The sequence below is a fragment of the Musca vetustissima genome, unplaced genomic scaffold, assembly GCF_032173495.1.
Source record: "Musca vetustissima isolate MV318-11 ecotype Yass unplaced genomic scaffold, APGP_CSIRO_Mvet_v1 utg12661, whole genome shotgun sequence".
NCBI lineage: Eukaryota > Metazoa > Arthropoda > Insecta > Diptera > Muscidae > Musca > Musca vetustissima.
Window position 1 is genome coordinate 206,851 of NW_026879908.1, and position 21,354 is coordinate 228,204.

Genomic DNA, 21,354 nt, shown 5'->3' on the forward strand with positions numbered 1-21,354 from the left:
CCTAACACTTTAACACCTCGAAATATTCGTCAGATATCAGAACTTTGAAAACATACACCTAATATTAATATTATTAGTAATTTTGGTAATTAAAATTAAACATGCTCATCCCAAATGAATGTGTCACTCGATTTTAAGTATTTATAAAGTTTCAAATACATCCAGTAATGTTGTATTTTCGGTTTCCAGATGATAAAAAAGTCTCACGGCTCCGCCTGCTTATATGTATATTGAACGGTCTCAGAGACTAATAAAACTCATTAATTTTGTTGACATACACATTTGTTCTTTTCAAAAGAAGAATGGCTATAATTTGCCACCATAGCAGTTAAGAGGATGAACATCTACTTCGCAATATAGGTTATGTATGCTACTTACTTAATTAGCTGGCTTGTGACAGAACATCTTATGGAACAGCCGTTCTGTCACAAGCCGAGCTTAAAGAAGATTTCCAAGCACATCGGCCTTGTGCGCAGCTCATCCAATTTGTAAGCAGCTCATCCAACCATGTTCCGAGATTTTGTCTTCTACTACCACCACTTTGCTCGCTTTTCTATGTCTTTTGAGCTGGGGCATCCTTATCCATTTCTCATAACATGGCCGAACCAACGTTGTCGCTGCAGCTCGATCCGTTTGAATATGTCGATGTCCGAGAAAAGATGGTACAGCTCATGGTTCATTCGACGACTATATTCAACGTCGACGCAGATCGGCCTATAAATCTTCCGGAGAATTTTTATCTCAAACACTTTAAGACCTGCCTCATCTGTTTGCGCAGGTACCCATGTGTCAGATCCATATAACAGCAACGTCTTGCATAGTGTGAGTTTGTTCTGGCGAGAGGTGGCATTGGTTTAGAGTTGCTTACTCAGACCATTGCAACATCTGTTGGCCAACACTATTCTTCTCCGGCGGTACCGAGTTATATAAAATCGATTACTACCTCGAAGCTGTGGTGTTCAGGTTCCCCAGATGGTCCGGGTCTACTGGACGTCTTGCTCATTGATACCATCAGCATGGTCTTTTCGCCATTTACTGCCAGTCCCACCTTGGCAGACTAGAGAACATTTGCGAGTGGCTGTTACCGCTCGCAATGTTCGACCCATTATGTCGATGTCGGCGTAGGCAGTAACATATGCTGTTTGGTGTGCAGATTTCTGTTCACATTTGCATCTTGTCTGACCTTTTCCAGAAGGATGTTAAAAAGGTCATACGACAATCTGTCACCTTGTCTAAATCCTCGTTCGGTATTGAAGGGCTCCGAGAGGTCTTTTCCGACTTTAACATCTGACCTTGTACCAGTTAAAGTTATCATAAATAGCCGTATTATTTTGCAGGAATGCCGAACGCAGACATGGCTTTAACACATCTGAAAGGATAGGGCTGTCGAATACGGCTTTATAGTCGACGAATAGGTGAAATGTGTCGATGTGTTTTCGTGTGTCTTTTTTCCAGGATTTGACGCAGAGTGAAAATCTGGTCAATAGTCGATTTGCCATGCCTGAAGATGTATTGGTATGCTCCAATTATGTCATTGACCATCGGGCATACATTCCTCTAGCCAAATTGTACTAATCAGCTGGTGCATGTTCCGGACCAGCATATGACCACCATTCTTAAATAGTTCGGTTGCTAATCCATCGGTACCTACCACTTTATTGTTCTTCAACCGATTAATTGCTACTCTGACATCATCTTGGCTATCTGCTTTAGAAAGCTCTTTCCAGATCCTCAACACACTATATGTATCTGTATCTCTAGAGGAGGATGTGCCTGCACCAAATCCTTCGTTGTGGTTTTTTACTCGTTGGTAAAATTACCGGACTTCATTCTGTACATATCGATTTGCTCACGCTCACGTTTTTCTTGTTCTGAAAATACGTTGCTCCTCTCTCTCCTTTTCTCCCGATAATTCTCCATCACATTACATGTTGCTACTGTCTGCAGGGTTGCCGTATACGCTGGGTTTTTCACATCAGTGGTGATGGTGTTGCTTTTGCTGCAGTTTGTAGGAAGTGGGTAATTCTATGCCATTGTGCTTCCATGTTATGATCGGGACAAGGAGTGCTTTCGTCAAGCAGGTGGGTAAGTTGTGTTTGCACAACAGGTAACTGTTACCTGTTGTGTTTGCAGCTTTTCGACGTCGAGTTTCCACGTTGTGTTAGATCGCAACTTTGCTGCTACACTAAGACGAGTGTGAACCTGGCCTGCTACAAGGTACTGATCCGAATCGATATTCGCTCCTCGGATGGATCGAATGTCTAGAATACTGGATGAATGCCTTCCGTCTATCTCAACATGATCAATTCAATTTCTCGTTGTTTGATCGGGAGAAATCCACGTGGCCTTGTGTATATCGAGATGATTGAATCTGGTGCTGTTAACTACCAAGTTTTTTGTGAAGTAAATCAACCTTATGTCATTGTCGGATGTGTCTTCATGGAGGCTGAATTTTCCGCCTGTGCGATCAAAAATATTGTTCCTTCCAATTTTTTGCATTAAAATGACCAACTCAGCGCTTATATGCTGCTTCTAGGCACTTGTAAAATATGTATTTGGTTTGTTCATATTTAATTCTCATTTAAATCTCTTATTTTTTTCTTTTTTATCAATCGAAGTTGTTTATCTAAGATAAAAAATATAGTTTCAATGTAAGCCCATAAGTCCAGAAGTTTGTGGAATTTTGCCATTTTAAAATAGACAGAATGTACTTGTACCTCAAGAATTTCTATAACGTAATATGAAAGGATACAATTTGTTGACTCTTCAACTTTTCAAAATTTGGAGAAATTGATAGAACTTACTCATTTTTAAGATCCCTCATAAAATTCGGAAATTATTTATATTACAAATTCATTAATTGTAATGGTGTAGGGTATATTCATTTTTTTCACTTGATCATTAACAAACATAATATTTTTAACCTTGCTAACAATTACTTTTTAATTATGTTGCAGTTTTTTTTTCACAAAGAATTAAATCAAAGTTTATCAACCTATAAAGTAGTAACAATATGATTTCGTTGGTATTTGTAATAATAGTATTAATAGGTATTCTTTTAGTTAATTATTATGATATAAGATATGTTATTTCCACTCATTATTTCAATGCCTGACAATAGCCCAAATTTGATATTAAATTTCCTTCAATATTTTCGAGCCTACACGCGCTTACACAAAAATTTACGTTTCTTCTTCTAGGATTACATTCGACAACAGAAAAAAACTGAACTGAAATATGAACGCCAGCAAAACAAAAAAAAACATAGAACGCATTTTCGGAAATATTTTTTGTAAAGCATTCTTGGGTGTACATTTTTTAAATGATTTTTTTAATATTCAAATTTCGAATTTAAATTTGCTGATATTGCTTTTGTTTTCTTTTTTTACTCATTGGCATGCATTCAATTAAAAAGAAAAAAATAAAATGCATGTAGCTGCAATGTCTTGAATAGTTTTTATGTCTGTCCATTTTTTGGGGTGTTGGGATGTTTACATTTTATTTTTTATGGATGATGAAACCAATATCTGGTTTTTTGTAATACCTAAATTTAATTTTAACACTTGGTTTTTTCTTTACTTCTTCTCTTAGTTTTTTTTTTTTTTTGTTTTTTTTTTCTTGTACAGTCTTATTTGACTATTTTTTATGTTATTATTTTTTGTATATATTTATTTGATGATTTCAATGTTATAGGAGTTTATTGTCATTTACAATTAATTAATAATATAACATAAAATAAATGTTCCATAATTATTGTCACGTTTTTATTTTATATATAAGATACTGTCAAAATAATATAAGGAATCTTTTAACAAAATAGTATCTTAAGTTATAAAACCTTTGATCGATAGTTTTCCTATTGAAAACCCATGGCATTTTGTAGTGACTGTGAAACATTTTTCTAAATCAAAAAATAACTCAGACACTGAGGTCTGATTTTTTTTCGTAAAAAAAAATCATACCTCAGAAACGGAGATCTAATTTGTTTCTATTTTTTTCTCAGGCACTGAGGTCTGAATTTTTATAGAAAAAAATACCTCAGACACTGAGGTCTGATACTTTTCTATAGACAAAATACCTCAGACTCTGTGGTCTGATTTTTTCTATAGAAAAAATATCTCAGACACTGAGGTCTGATTTTTTCTATAGAAAAAAAACCTCAGAGACGGTGGTCTGATTTTTTTTCTACAGAAAACAAAATATCTCAGACACAGAGTTCGAATTTTGATGTTTAGTTTTTTTTTTTAGAAAAAAATACATCGGTAATGAGTTTTGATTTGTTCTATAGAAAAAAATCAGACCTCAGTGTCTGAGGTATTTTTTTTTCTATAGAAAAAAATTCCCCAGACACTGAGGTCTGATTTTTTCTATAGGAAAATATACCCCAGACACTGATGTCTGATTTTTTCTATAGAAAAACAAATACCCCAGACACTAAGGTCTGATGTTTTTCTATAGAAAAAAATTCTTCGGACATTGAGATCTGATTTCTTTCTATAGAAAAAAACCTCATTGACTAATGTCTGATTTTATTTGTCCTCATCTGGTTCTACATTTCTTGAACTTAGAATTGGGTTTTTATAGAAAAAACCCCTCTTTTAAGTTTTATAACTTAAGCAGGAATTTTCTGATACGTCATTTTTTATGTCGGTGGCGCATGTTTGTCTTTGGTTTGTTGTTATTTTTGTTTTTCTTTTGTATTGTATGTTTATACAAATAAACTAATAAATATATATGTATAAAGTTATATATATAATATATATAGGATTTTTAATAGTATTTATCATAATAATATATAATACATAACAAGGTATTTAGTTTTTTTGTATATTCATATAAGAGATGCAGTATAGGTTTGTATGTAGGTATGATTTATCTAAAACAATATTCAGCATATTTACATGATTTGTTATTTTCTTATTGTTTTTCTTTTTTTATTATAGTATTTGATCACTCTAAAGGAGTGCGGAGGAGAAGGTGTTGGCTCTACAATATATATATATATATTTATGTTTATATAGTGTATGTTCTAGGCCGGTACGTATTGTTTTTGTGTCATATGTATGTTGTTTTGTTTTCTCTAAACTATTATGTTTATCTGTGATTTAACTTAGAGTTAACTAAGGTAATTGTTATATTTTTGGTATTGTTTGTTTTGTTTTCTAATGTATTTCAGTTAAATGGATCTTTGACAAACTGTTTTGAACTTTTTATTAATTATTTGTTTTATTACTTTTTTACTCATCCTCTTCCTCCAGGGATTTCTCTGGTAAACCATATTTCGGACAGCACATGCCCTCAGTACCATCCATATTGAAACAGAATATGGTACGCTCCAGTTCGGTTGGCTCATGTGGCACAATACCATGAACCTCTTTAAGCTCAGCCTCCGGGAACCAAGCAGGATCGGAATCTTCAACCACTTTGATGCCCAATAATCTTCAAAATAGAAAAAAAGTTATAAATAAAATTATACATTCCAAAAAAAACATCAGGTAAGTTTCTTTTGTTTTTTTACCTTAATATAGCCACAATCGGTATCCATAATATCGATGATAATATCAGTATAAAGGCAATAACTATACACCAATGTGGCCATTCCATTTTCTCGGTCATACCCTTGGCAGCTATCCATGCGGGATAACTACTGCCCTCTGTCAATAATTGATAAAATGAGGCAATTAGAATTGTTATCATGGCACATGGTGATAAATATTTCCAACAGAACATCCAATACATATTTGGCCTCGAACCGGTCATCATTTCAATGTCATCGGAAAATCTAGAAAATTGGAATGTTTTTTGTTTTAAAATGGCGAGGCACTGAATTAAATATTTTTTCAATATTATTTTTTTTTTTTAATATTATCGGGCACATTCGGCAAAGGAAGTTTGTTTGTTCTGTAAAAATATCTCTGTAAGAGAAGAATTATTGTTTTATATAAAAAATTACTCCGTACCGGAGGACTTATTTTTTACATAGAAACCAGTAAGGAAAGTAGACTGGGCCGACTATATGATACCTTTCACCACCTTGGGTTTATTCTATATATGTATCCTAACAATTTCCTTCGAGGGAACATTGACATGAAATTGAACGAACCAAAATATGTGATCTTTGTCTGTACGTGAGCCGACTACCATTAATCCATACATGTGCCTTTCTGCAACCTATGCTACATTTCATATCATTACGACAAATTTAGAGTCGAAAGCGTACAATAGGACAAATTTGTGTAAATCGATTTATAGCCAATTCGATACACACTATTCGGTATTCCGCACTATTAAACTTGTTAACATTCAATCGAAATATATATGGAAGTTTTGCCTGAATATGCAACAATTTCTCAATTTGATACGTTGTGCAAAATTTCGTGTCAATCGGACAAACATTTTTGGTGCACCATTTACATAAAATCGTACGAAATTATATATGGGAGCTATATCAAAATCTGAACCGATTTCAACAAATTTTCGTATACATAATATGGACCTAATTCAGTGCAGAATTTTGTCTAAAGGGACCAATATTGGGAGTTTGGTGCACCATTTACATAAAATCGGACGAAACTATATATGTGAGCTATATGTTAATCTGAACCGATTTCAACAAAAATTGGCATATATCAATATAGACCTAATTCAGTGCTCTGTGCAAAATTTTGTCTCAATCGGAGAATATTGGGAGTTTATATTTAATATATATTTAAATCTGAACCGATTTTCTCCAATTTCAATAGGGTTCGTCCTTGTGCTAAATAAGTGGCATGTCCCAAATTTTATCCAAATCGATTTATTCTTAAGATATTTTTTTTACAGTGTAAACACCTGGAATTCCAGTTCTCTGTTAGAAGGGATTTATTTACAAAAACCTCTTTTCAATAAAAAATGTCTGATGGAAAAAATCTAACCTAGAAACCAGAACTCTATTTTTAGTATGGAAAAGAAATTCCCCTGTAACTATGATCTCACTTTTGTCTATAGGGAAAAATCCTCAATACTGTATAAAAACAGAGCTGTAAAATGCATAAGCTGACAGGAAATCGGGACTGGGATTTTTCATTGAAAAACTGAACATTTCCTGTGCCACTGGCCAGCCTTTTCATGCTTCCGAATCCAATTCCAAGGAAATTACACCTTTACTCAAATAACCGGCCTAAGGGGATGTGAATGGAAAAAAATGAATAACTTTACTAACAAAACAGAATTTCTAGACTTTATGACAATAAAATTCAAAGATGACTTCCTCTATGTTTCTTCCTTCTCTAGAGCGCACAATAGGTTACTTACAGGCTAAGTGTATGTCCCAATATGGACATGTGGTGGTGTAAACCACTCCTCTTATCAATCTAACCTAACCTAAGGTGGGTGTTACACCAACACATTGACCAATTTTAAAAATATCCATTATACAGAATATTAGGCTATAGCGTTATATGGGAGCTATACCAAAACGTGGATCAATATACTGCATTTGAAATACGATACACCCTAGGAGTAATAGAAATTTCAGTGCACATTTTCGAAGCTATATCTTAAATGTTGCAGACAGTCGGACATAGTTAAATCGAAATAGTATTTTATTCTCATCGAGAAAATATTCTTTATGGGTCTTCAACGAATCAGTCGAGTTGTTGTAAGCAGAATGACAAATTTAATATTGATCGATGTCTATAAAAAACCTCAATGTCGGAGGAATGATTTTTACAGGACAAGAATCCTGAGTCATTAGAAGATTTTTTTTAAATCTCGTATTAAAATTCTGCCCTCAAAACCTGTAGATAATACTTCAGTAAAAAATAAGTTTTTACAGAAAAAACTAGATTATAAAAAAAATTCTCAGCAATGTAGGTTGTCTTATAAAAAATATATTCCTCAAGCTTCCGTCACTATTTTTTTCTTTAGAAAATATGTCTCTGTCGAGCTCTGATTATTCTACCAATAACTATGATCTATGCCTTTTTAATGATTTTTTTAAAGAAAAATATTCGATAGTAGAAAAAAATGTCTGATACAAAAACTCTGGAAATAAATTATTTTCTACAGCAAAATAATGGACTTTACATATAAACAACTTTGACGTTAAATTTGCCCTATTCAAAAAATCCTCCTACATATAGGGTCCCTTTAATTTATTTGAAACAAAAAAATGCACAGCCTCTTAACATTGACATTTTCTATAGTAAAATATTCGAGTTCCTATATATATTTTCTTCAATATACCCACCTTCTTATTCCATAAATATAACTGATCGACAAGCATTCAAATAATGCAATAATCAGCAATGGGAAATTTCCGGCAAAACTGTCCATTAATTGGAAAATATAACTACCGGCACCGTTTGCAAAACTCATCGATATCAGGCAGCAGGAGAAGCATAGACCCTGAAATCACAATAGAAAATTATTACGCATTCCTAAGCACTGTTTTATAATACACTATACATACTCCCACAATATATTCCTTGGGTAAATTTGGAAATAGCTTCATATCCACCAACGATGTGACAACTCCTTCCAAAGTTCCAAACTGAGAATCTATACCCAGTGTAAATAACATTAGGAAGAATAAAACAGCCCATAACTGAGAGCCAGGGAATTGATTTATTGCCTCGGTAAAAATAATGAAGGCCAAACCGGTGCCAGAGGCACTCTGAAAAAAATATTAAAAAGAAAAAATATAAAAATATAGGTGTAATGGGAGTATTTTTTATTTTGACCAACTTTTTCAGTAGTGCTTTATACATACTTACATTTGCCAATTCTCGTTCCAAATCACACACCGGCAATGTGACATTTTTATTTAATGCTATCAACTCAGCCCTCTCTTCATTGCAACGATCAAATGTTGCCGTGGCCTTAAAACCAATAACCGAAAATACAACAACACCAGCAAACATTGACGTACCACAATTGGTTAAAGAAACCAGAATGGCATCACGATAACAATTATTATTGGCGGGATTGTAGGAGCTAAAAGCGATTAGACCACCAAATGCCAAACCCAAGGAAAAGAAAATTTGTGTCCCCGCCTCTAACCACACTACCGGATCCAGTAGTGTTTCCCAGCGAGGTGTAAACAAGTGGGCCACACCATCAGAGGCACCTGGAAAAATAAATCAGTTATTAACAAAATTTCAAAAATAATACAAATATTTTTTTTATTTAAATATAATTTTCAAATTATGCACGACTTAATTTTCAATCACGAATTGACTCATCAACGTACCGTGATTGGTACAATTGGACGAGCTAGGCGTAAATGGAAACGCTTATATCATTGGTTTCCAAATGAGCAGAATCGCTTGTATTCGGAGATGGATCGTATTTATAAGGACGTCCAAGGAAAATACGATGAAGAAGAGTTTAAGACATTTGCTCGAGACAAACGTTTGAACAAGAGGTTATTTAGTGGAACTGCTGAGGAGTATGAGAACAAGAGAGACGCTTGTAAATTGAAATTATTTTATCCAGACACGGAGAAAAATATACGACTGGCCATGAAGGACTATAGAGGAAAATGCTCAGATCCACGTTTCAAATGTAAACATTAATGTTGTGACTTTCCAAACAAATAAACTGTATTTTCAATAAAGGAAATCCAGAGAAGCCAAGACGGGTCCTTCTCACACACTGGGAAAAATTTTTCTACCGAAAAAAGTCAACTCCTAGTTACTGAGAATTATTGCCAGACATACATATATAAAAATGTTACTGAGGAATTTTATATTGAAAAAAAATCAGTTCTCAATTTCTGCGGAATAGAAAGAATTAAAAATGTGATTATGTTCGGGGACACCGAATCATGTAAATTGGTCGGCATGTTTATATGATGACTAAGTTGTTTCAAATTACAGTCACTTGGTTGAGAAAATTTGGTTATAAACTTGGAAATACCGAAAATGGAGCTGAGACTTTTATAAGTGGCTATGTCAAGACATGGTGCTATATCGAAAGTGTATACCCTACAAGAACCCATATGCCAAATCACAGCCAATTATTTTTAAAATGTTGCAAATGGAGCAGGACCTTTATATGTGGCCTATTGCGGTGTACACACTAGCATTTTTGAATGGCACTCTTGCCCAAATTCTGCTTGTTTGATAGTGTGGCCTCACATATTTGTCATTCATCAGACAACCACAAAAATATTTATGGTTGTTGGACAGTCAGTAAAAAGTTAGCAGTCAAAAATGATAGTGTGTACACCGCTTATGTAAAAACATAAACCTATATCGATGATATTCTGCAATATAAAATGGGGAAATATGGTTAAAACCTTCAAACTAACGAAACAAGATCTATGTCAAGACATAGACCTATCGATCTATGAATGTGCCCAATGTCCTCAACACGTTGAAAGGTTGATAAAACTTTAGCCGAAGTTAATAATTTTTATTAGGAAAATAATTCATAATAAAAAATTATAACCATTTTTTTTGGAAAACATGTACATATTTATCAAAATATTTAAATTTGGCCAGCCTATATAGTGGATCAATATTTATAATTTTTAGTAGGAAGATTTGATGCCCAATGAAAAATAAAAAATATCTGTAAATATTTTTTGGGCAAAGTCCTAAAAATATGAAAGTTATATCTTAAATATTGCGAGCTCTAATTAGTGTAAACATGAGCATTTTATTACATTGATGTCACATTGCATTTTAGTTTGGACATTTGCCGTCTAATGGCGCTCCATGTATTTTCTATCAACCACAGTGTTTCAAGAGCAATTCACCACACTTGGTTCGGGTATATGCTACAGGTATGGGCCGCCAGCTGGCAGGTGGCTGAACTAAAATTTAATATGACACCCATACTAACACTATTCCTCCAAAGTGAAATCAACAAACCGACAGTCAGTCATGATCGGTTGAGAAATTTGTTAAGATTAAGAATGTATATGCTTTATAGGGTCTCCCGTAAATATTTGGAGGTGTTGTAAATGGAATGACAAATTTTATATACTCTTAATCTTATTATGGACTGTATAAAAATTCTTTCAGTACCCGATGGGGGTTTCAATATATTATAATTTAATTTTTAATTTCTGGTAGCAATATTTTACACCAAATAAGAGTCCAAAATATTAAATTATTTGTTTGAAAAAACGTGCTTAAAATGTCAAAGTTTTATCTTAAATATTGCGAGATATAAGTAGGGTAAATATGGAGATTATTTTAAAATGGAGATTATTTATTTCAGACAATTGCCGCCTGATGGCGTGCTGTGTGTTTCCTATCAACCATAAGGTTGTTTCACCACACTTGGTTCGGGTCTATGCTACAGATAAGGGGCTCCAGCTGGCAATTGGCTGAACTAAAATTTAATATCACATCATATTGATCATATCCCCATATTTACGGTACTAATCTATTGTGATTTCAAAAAACGAACATTCAGACATAATTGAGAGATTAAATCGGCATAGACACGGTGTTGCAGATTTGGAGCGCCATCTGACGGCAATTGGCAGAACTAAAATAGAATAAACAAACGGACAGTCGACATGATTGACAGATTGAATCGGTACAGACACAGTGTTAGAACTACAATTCAGAACCATACTTGGCTCTGGTCTATCTTTCAGACACGCAGCGCCAGTTGACGGTAATTGCCTGAACTAAATGGAATATGACACCATTATGATTAAATCCTCATATTTACTCTACTCCTCTATTGTGCTTTAAACACACGGACAGTCCGAAATGATTGACAGATTAAATCGGAATAGACATTTATATTTCACCTTATGGTGGACAATATATAATTCTCAGGGTCTGAGAAATATATTCTTTAAAAAAACGGAGTTTTTTTTTGAAAATTATCTCTGAGGATTAATTTTAGGACTAATTCTGAGTAAAAATACATCAATAATAGGATAAGGGGAATTTCGTATAGAAAAAAAAACAATAATTACTGACTGGGAATTTTTGTATAGACGAAAATTTCTCCCCTCAGTAGCTGAAGATTTTTATAAGAAAATAATTCTCCTTCTGGGCTGAGAATTTATTCATTTGAAATCAATAATCCTCAATAATGGAGGACGATTTTCTCTACTCAAAGGTTGAGATTTTTTGCTATATAAAAATCAAGGGCTGAGGGTTTTTTCTATAGGGACAAATCTTTTAACAAGGTTTGAAGTTTACACTGAGTATTGTATAGGAAAATCACTTACCTGTGATTGAGAAATAAAGAAAAAAATATTTTCTGTGTGTCTAAGGATTTTTTCTATAAGAGAAATTCTCTCCTCAGCATTTGAGGATTTTTTTTTTATATGGAAAATATTTAGACAGCGACTGAAATGTTTTTCTCTGGAAATAACTTTACAATTTATTCCTTAGAAATATTGTATAAAAAATCGTATTTCTGTGTCTTGATCTATACAAACTAATTTGATTGTCTCTATTGTAAAAAATATATTTTTATTGACATAATTTTTTCGGTAGGAAAAAGTGATTGAGAAATTTAGAATCAATTTCATTGGTGACAAAATAATTTTTTCTATAGGAAAAAATTTCTTCGCAGTTATTAATGATTATTTTTCAGTGAATGAAGATATTTGTTCTATAGAGAAATATTTTTTGACCGCGACTGAGATTTACCTTTATATATAAAGTCTTCCCAGTGACTTATGATTTTTTTCTGTAGAAAAATATATTATTTGTGGTAGACGATATTTTTTATTGGAAAACATTTATTCATAGAGATTTTAATTTTTTTCTGTAAGAAATAATCTCTCTGTTACTAAATTTTTTTTTGAAAAGATAGATATATGCTCCGTAGGTGATGGTTTTTTCTATAACAAAAATCCTCTTCTATAGGTTGGGACTTTTTATTTTTTCTCATTTAAACTTCCCGTTGGGAACTTTTTTCATTAAAAAAAATCTCTTCTCAAACATGTTTTTCATTTTCCTATCCATTCTAAGCGTCTATAAAGTTATCATCAACTCCATTATATTTCTGATTTTGTCAAAAATACTTCTTACTTACCCTTTAGTGTAATACCGCGAAAGAAAAATATGATCAATACCACATATGGAAATATTGCTGTTACATAGACGATTTTTCCTGATGACGTTAGGCCCTGAACCATACAGATGTAGACCAAGAACCATGAGACCATTAACGCAATGGCAATATGATAATTGAAATTTTCCGGTTGATTAACACTTTCCGAGCACTGTAATGTGGTGCGATACCAATAATATTGGGTTGGTGATGATGCCTAAAGTGCCCAAGTGGTCCCACAACGAAATGGCGGAGAAAGCAAAGATATTAAAAACTCATATAAGTAAATGTGTAAGAAAACAAACAAACAGCAACAAATGAAAAGTACACAAGGGAAAATGAAAATTAAAAGCCAATTCAGTCGATTGGGGTTGGCACAAGACACTTCTCCATATTCGCCCCCATTCTTCTTACCACACATTCCGGCTCATGATCATAAGTATAATTGGCATAGAGACGTGTTGGACATTCCGCCCAAGGCAGTGGTGATTCAAAGCTGTGCAACAAGTAAATGAGGCACCAGGCTATTATCGTATTATAGTACAATGCCACTATGTAGCTGACGACAGCCGATGAGATGCCAATGCCCCCCAAATAGGGCGATACTTGACTCCATACACCAATGGCTCCTTTACGCAGTCGTTGGCCAATGGCCAATTCCAAATAGAAGATGGGTATGCCTTGAATGCACAGCATTATAAAGTAGGGCACCAGAAATGCACCGCCCCCGTTCTTTTGTGCCAGATATGGAAAACGCCAAACATTACCAAGGCCGACAGCATAACTGCAAAAAAAGAAAGAAACGAGAAAATTGTTGAAAGAACAATTTTTGTTTAGAAAATATTTACATAGGAGCATAAAGATGTAGATGTGTGTGTGCGTTTGTTTCAACAATAATAAGAGTATTTTTATATGCACATTGCAAATAGATAAATTCTAAGGGGAATTTAATAAGATTGCAATGTGATGACAGATTTATTTGAGATATACGAAAGGGAAACTGAATCACATAGAGGTCTGATTTTTAATAGAAAACAAAACACATACCTATGTTACTGAGGCCCGATTTTTTCAGTAGAAAAAATATGTAAATAACTGAGGTTCGATGCTTTCTATGGATAAAATACCTCAGTCACTGAGGTCTGATTTTTTTTTCTACCAAAAAAATACCTAGATACCTTGAGGTCTGATTTCTTTATATCAAAAAAAACCTAAGACACTGAGCTCTAATTTTTTTCTATAAAAAATATACTATGTATTTTTATACCCTTCACCACACTGTGGTACAGGGTATTATGTCTTTGTGCATATGTTTGTAACAGGCAAAAGGAATCGAGATAGACCATGGTTCCTTTTGAGAATATGCATAGAATCACTTTCTAAGTCAATTAATGCATGTCCGTCTGTCCGTCCGTCCGTCCATGTATTTTTTTTTAACAAAGTACAGGTCGCATTTATGAACCGAATTGGATGAAATTTGACACAAGTCACTTATTTGGCCCAAGGACGAACCCTATTGAAATTGGGAAAAATAGGTTCAGATTTAGATATAGCTCCCATATATAGTTTCGCCCGATTTAATGTAAATTATCCCTATATATCCTTCGATTTGCACGAAATTCGGCACAGCGTACTGAATTAGGTCTAGAATGATTTGTTTTGAGTTTCCTGAAAATCGGTCTAGATTTAGATATAGCTCCCATGTTTTCGTCCGATTTAAGGTAAATGGTGTACCAAAGGTCCTATATATCTTTCGATTTGCACGAAATTTGACACAGCGCACTGAAACTTAACACACATCATTATGTGTGTTAAGTTTCCTGAAAAATCTGTCCAGATTTAGATATAGCCCCCATATTTATATTCGTCCGATTTTATGCAAATGGTGTACCAAAGTCCCTATATATCTTTCGATTTGCACGAAATTTGGCATAGTGTACTGAATTAGTTCAGTAATGATGTGTGTTAAGTTTCCAGAAAATCGGTTCAGATGTAGATATGGCTCCCATTTATATTTTCGTCCCATTTAATGTAAATGGTGTACCAAAGGTCCTATATATCTTTCGATTTGCACGAAATTTGGCACAGCGAACTGAATAAAGTCTAGAATAATGTGTGCTGAGTTTAGTGGAAATCGTTTCAAATTTAGATATAGCTCCCATATATATTTTTGTCCGATTTAATGTAAATTGTTCACCAAAGTCCCTATATAACTTTCGATTTACTCGAAATTTGGCATAGTGTACTGAATTACGTCTTAAATTATGTGTGTTAAGTTTCCTGAACATCGGTCAAGATTTAGCTATAGCTCCCATATTTATTTTTGTCCGATTTTACACAACATTGACACAAAATTTTGCACAACGTTTTGAAGTTAGTATAACCTAGAAAATAGATATAAATTCTGCACTGAATTCCCCAGGTGGGTCCAATTGGCACAACATTTTGCACAACCTACGGAAAATAACACTGTGCGACACGAACATTTTTCAGGCGTTCTAATGTACCAATTCTGTTTAGTTGGAGTCCCTGGATCACGAAAATACCTTTGGTTTTTCTGGGTCACTTCGAAAATTTATTTTATAACGGTAAATATAGAGAAAAACGTGGTTTCATGGATTTTCCATTTGAAACTTGAATAGCTTATTTACTTTATAACGGATTTATATTATTTTTTTTTCTTTCGAAGAGTACAATTTTTCCTTTCAAACAAAGGAACTATGGGTCTATCTCGTTTCCTTTGCCTGTTACAAACATAACGGTTTGTAACAAACATAACGGTTTGTAACAGGAAACGATACAGAGCCATATTTCCTTAAGAGAATATGCATAGAATCAATACAAAAATGTGTATAAGTCATCCATTTTTTAACCGATTTTTTGATTTTTATCATTTTCGAAAGCTAATTTAATTTTCTTCCCCATAATATAATAAAACTTATATGGCTTGATATCATAATTTCATCGTACAGTCCGAAGAAAAATAAATTTTGTCATTTTATGCGTATTTTTTCACAATTCAACCGCTGTAACTCAGCCAATACTCAACCGATTTACCAAATATATATCTTGTTTGAAAGGAGAAATTGTACTTGTAATTGTCATTCAAGTTTCAAATGGAAAATCCATGAAACCACGTTTTTCTCTATATTTACCGTTATAAAATTAATTTTCGAAGTGACCCAGAAAATCCAAAGGTATTTTCGTGATCCAGGGACTCCAACTAAACAGAATTGGTACATTAGAACCCCTAAAAAATATTTTTTCTTATTTTGTAGCACAGTGTAATATAACATAAAGTGTGACAAGTTTTGTTGAAATCGGTTCAGATTCAGATATAGCTCCTATATATAGTTTCGTCCGATTTTAAGTAAAAGGTGCACAAAAGACTCAAAGTTATGCAGTTTGCTACAAAATTTTGCACAACGTGCTGAAATTAATATTGCCTAACGTTTGCCATGTTTTGTAGGAATCTGTTCCAATTTAGATATAGCTCCCATATATAGTTTCCTCTGATTTTAGTTAGATGGTACACCAAAGACCAACATTAGGTCGATTGACACAAAATTTTGCGCAACGTACTGAAGTTAATATAACCTAGCATGTGGAAGTTGTTGTTAAAATCAGTTCAAATTTGAATAGAGCTACCATATATATTTTCTCCCGATTTTAAGTAAATGATGCATCAAGAACTCAATACCTGTGACAAGTTTCGATGAAATCGGGTTGGATTTCGATATAGCTTTTATATATATTTTCGTCCGATTTTATGTAAATGGTACACCAAACTCCTTATATTTATAAGATATTTATTCAAATAATCAAAGGGTGTCCTATTTATATTTGCTTTAAACTGATTTACATAATTTTATCCCATTGTAAGAAGCAACTATATATCCGACCAAATGAACAATTTAGTATAGGTTGCAGAATGACATGTTTATGGATCCACTATCATTTTACTGGTCCTTCAAAAATGCGAAGTGTGTTAGGATTCATATGTTGAATATACCAAAGTGGTGAAGGGTATCATATAGTCGGCCCGGTCTGACTTTACTACTTTCCTTACTGTTTTTTTTTTTTTTTTTTGTAGAAAAAATACCTTAGAAAATGAGGTCTGATTTTTTCCTATAGACAAAAATACCTCAGGAAATCTATAGGAATAAATACCTCAGAAATTTAGGTTTTATTTTTTCTATAGAAAAAATACCTCAGAAACGAAGGTCTGATTTGTTCTATAGAAAAATACCCCAGTAACTGAAATAAAAATATAGGGAACATATCCTTATATTTTTTTTTTAAGTGGTGGAGGGTATCCAAAGTTCGGCCCTAGTTCCAAATTTCTGTTATAAATATTAAACATTTATCAATTTTTAAATTCAAAATTTTCAACCTCCCACTTAATTGAATTTTGTTGTTTAAGGAAATTGTAATCTCTGTTCCAAAGTTTTTCTGAACGAAACCTCACTAAAAATTTTCTCCCCAAGTTTTTCGTTTTTTCACTTTGTTTTCCTGTTCTTAGTTTGTCATCCATCCACATCCTGTCATTCACATTTTTTTTTGAATATTCATAAATTCTACTTTACTTACCCAATGGTTGCCAGCAGAAACATTATTTTACTATCCCAACTTTCACGTTCTTCGCCCTCCTTTTCACCTTCAACAATATCCGCTGGGGCACTTTCAATGGCTGCCACCAGTTCGGCAACCGCCTTTGTCGTACTGGCCTCGGTGTCCTCAACTTCAGATGATTCGTCGAAGGCATCGGACATAAATGCTTGATTTGTTGCCCCATACATTGGCGTGTGATGGGGGACATGATGCGTGCCATGATGTGGGGCACGATGACTTCCGGCGCTGCTGGTACTGTGTTCGGAAACTAAACGGCCGCGTAACTCCTGGTCAGCAGTAATAGTATGGGTGGAAATAGAAAACGAATTAAAAGTTAATACTATTTTTTGTTCGAAAATACAGGTGTCTATGAAAGAAAGTATTAGTAGTAGACAACATTTAGTTGGAAATGAGATTATTGTTAGTTTTTTTTTCATTTAATTTCTCTGCTGCTGCTGCAACACTTACTCTCAATTCATTTTGATCAATACTCTTTTGTGATTTTAATACAATATCCCGTGAGCTTTGTCGTCTCAACAATTGTGCTGTATTAGCCATTTTGAAAGATGACGATAACGGCGAGGACGACAACGATGATGAAGATGACGGTGGACGATGTGTGGTGTTGGTGGTGGTTCGTTACGTTCGTTCGTTGGTAGTTCGTTCAATAGGTTGATTTGGTTGTGTGGTTGGTTGGTTAGTGGGATTTTTGTTTTGAAGATTTAAAATACGTTAGGCGTTTGGTTTTTCATTTATTTCTACTTTATGTTTTTTTCTATGATATTAACGTTAACTAGATTTGGTGCAATTATTTTACGTTCAGAGACTTATTTTTTTCTGAATCTGAATCGATTACTGGATTTTTTTGTTCTTGCTTTGCTGAGTGCTTGTGGTGTTATTGTTAGTGCAGATATACGTTTTTTTGAGATTCAGTGGTGCGCGTACATTTACATACAGGGTGTTTGGCTGTGTGCTGTTGGCATAGTACTTAAGGTGCTTTTGACTAGAAAGTTATTATCCATTTTGTTGTTCTAGAATAAGTATTTTTGTTGGTGCATTAAATTTTTAATAAAGGAAATGTTATTGTGCAACTAAGAAATTATAAAGTATGTATACGACAATGTTTGACATTCACACTTAACATGCATTTAATTGGGAATGCGGTGAGCGTATGAGTAATGAAATTGTGTAATGTAATAAATTATTGATCATACGTAATAAAAAAAAATTATTTAAAAAATTAAGAACGTGGATAGTTTCATACAAAAACCAGTAAGGAAAGTAGTAAAGTCGGACTGGGTCGACTATATGATACCCTTCACCACTATGGGTATATTCTACATATGTATCCTAACAGACGTCGCCTTTTTGAAGGAACATTGACATGATTTTGCACGAAATTAAATATGTGATCTTTATCTATATCTATACCGATATATGTGATCTTTTTTATATCAATCCATACACATGTCATTCTGCAATCTATGCTAAATTTTGTAAATCGATTTAAAGCAAACTTGACACACGCTATTTGGTATGCTGCACGGTTTAAAATTTAATATCAATCAGACATGCATTGATTACTTGGTGTACAATTAACGTGAATAGGTCGAAATTATATATGGAAGCTTTGTTATATCTATATCTGAACCGATTTCAAGGAAACTTGTCAGAGATTAATTTATATTAACTTCAGTACGTTTTGTCAATAGGCCTAGCTATGGATCTTTAGTACGCCATTTACATAAAATCGGTCAAAAATATATAAGGGAGGTATATCTAAATCTGAACCTATTTTCATGAAACTTCGCACACATTATTATAGCCACACTTCAGTACGCCATGCCAAATTTCGTGCAAATCGAAAGATATATAGGGAGTTTAGTGCACCATTTACATAAAATCGGTCGAAACTATATATGGGAGCTATATCTAAATCTGAACCGATCTTCACGAAGCTTAGCACACGTCATTCTAGACTTAATTAAGGACGCTATGCCAAAATTCGTGCAAATCGAATAATTTTCAGGGACTTTGGTGCACCATTTACCTAAAATCAGGCGAAACTATATAAGGGAGCTATATCTAAATCTGAACCGATTTTCACGAAACTAGGAACACCTACTTCTAGACTTAATTGAGTACGCTATGCCAAATTTCGTGCAAATTGAAACATATATAGGGACTTTGCTGCACCATTTACATAAAATCGGACAAAATATTTATGGGAGCTATATCTAAATCTGAACCGATTTTGCACGAAACTCAGCACACCTCATTCTAGACTTAATTGAGTACGCTATTCCAAATTTCTTGCAAATTGAAAGATATATAGGAACTTTGGTGCACCATTTACATAAAATCGGACAAAAATATATATGGGAGCTATATCTAAATCTGAACTGGTACAGCTCATTTATTTGGCCCATGGACGAACACTATTGAAATTGGTGAAAATCGGTTCAGATGTAGATAGAGCTCCTATATATATTTCCCAAAGCCCCTACATTTCTTTCGATTTGCACCAAATTTAGCATAACGTACTGACATGAGTCTAGAATAATGTATGCAAAGTTTCGTGAAAATCTGTTTAGATTTTAATATAGCTCCCATATATGTTTTCGTCCGATTTTAAGTAAATGGTGCACTAAAGGCCCAAATCTGGGCCGATTGACACAGAATTTTGCAAAACGTACTAATGTTAATATAAATTAGTCTTTGGCAAGTTTCGTTGAAATCGCTAGAGCTATATCTACTCCCATATATATTTTCGTTCGATTTTAGGCAAATATTGCACCAGACTCCTAAATTTTCAAAATTCTCTACATACCATAATCATACACCCCAACAGTGATGGCTCCAAATTGCATTGGTCCACCCAAATCCAAATTGTACAATTTATAGTACGATTTAGTACTTTTCGTACACATAAGTAAAAAAAATCCAAAACTACGTATATATCCCAATATGACACTTCGTCGGTTAATGTTAATTTAAGTTTTGAGGATTCCAACTCGATTTGTACCTACAAAATAAATTTGTACCGAATATAGTACCATATTGTACTTTTCGTATACATAAGTATACGCTTCCAAAGCCTGTTCCTTATATCGACCATGCTTCTCAAAATTAATTCCATTCATCCATTCCACTCTATCCATTCACATGCTACAAAATTATAAATTTAGTACATTTTAGTACTTTTCGCATACTTATAGTTCGAATGTCAAAAAAACCTTTGCTATATCTATTCTACACTCCACATACGCCAAATACAAATGGTACTACATTTAGTACTTTTTGGTACCTAGCCTTATTTGTCACCTTTGGACCAATATTAGTGTAGATTATTTAATATATATACAGTGGCTCCATCGAATAATCGGACAAGTGGTTGTCAGATATAATAATGCTATACATTTAAAAAAAATTGTCTAAATGTGTAGTTTTTTTCGCTTTTATTTACACATTACTTACTTATATTTCTGAACAATACAAAAAACAACAATTTTCCTAGTGATAACAGTAAATTTCGCCAGAAAAACAAAATTAACTCAATTTATTGTGTTCAACGCAAAATCGGACAAAGCAAAGTATCAATGTTAAAAAATGAAAAAAATCGAGAAATTAATATTTAGTTGCATATTTCTTGTTGTCCAGAACGGCCTGTAAACGCTTCGGTATTGATTTGACCAAATTCTGGCATACCTCCGGCTCTATGGAGTT

At 33.6% G+C, this 21,354-nt stretch overlaps 1 protein-coding gene across 1 annotated transcript; it reads right to left on the bottom strand.

Moving 5' to 3' along the window:
• Positions 1–5,226: 5,226 nt before the first annotated feature.
• On the bottom strand, positions 5,227–18,196 carry LOC133325119 (sodium-dependent neutral amino acid transporter B(0)AT3). The gene is made up of 9 exons (XM_061533943.1): positions 18,097–18,196; positions 17,608–17,915; positions 13,432–13,801; positions 13,000–13,234; positions 8,757–9,109; positions 8,453–8,656; positions 8,231–8,388; positions 5,519–5,782; positions 5,227–5,439 (listed from the first exon to the last, which is right to left on the bottom strand). The coding sequence occupies exons 1-9, from the start codon at positions 18,184–18,186 to the stop codon at positions 5,238–5,240; spliced, it is 2,184 nt and encodes a 727-aa protein (XP_061389927.1). The 5' UTR covers positions 18,187–18,196; the 3' UTR covers positions 5,227–5,237.
• Between the last annotated feature and the right edge of the window lie 3,158 nt (positions 18,197–21,354).

Bases quoted from the DNA above. Each gene is read 5' to 3' on its own strand.
- LOC133325119 (XM_061533943.1), bottom strand. From the start codon at position 18,186: ATGGCTAATACAGCACAATTGTTGAGACGACAAAGCTCACGGGATATT. The intron at 17,916-18,096 runs GTAAGTGTTGCA...ACTGCTGACCAG, and splicing joins TTGATCAAAATGAATTGAGA to GAGTTACGCGGCCGTTTAGT. The intron at 8,389-8,452 runs GTATGTATAGTG...TTGTGATTTCAG, and splicing joins CCAAGGAATATATTGTGGGA to GGTCTATGCTTCTCCTGCTG.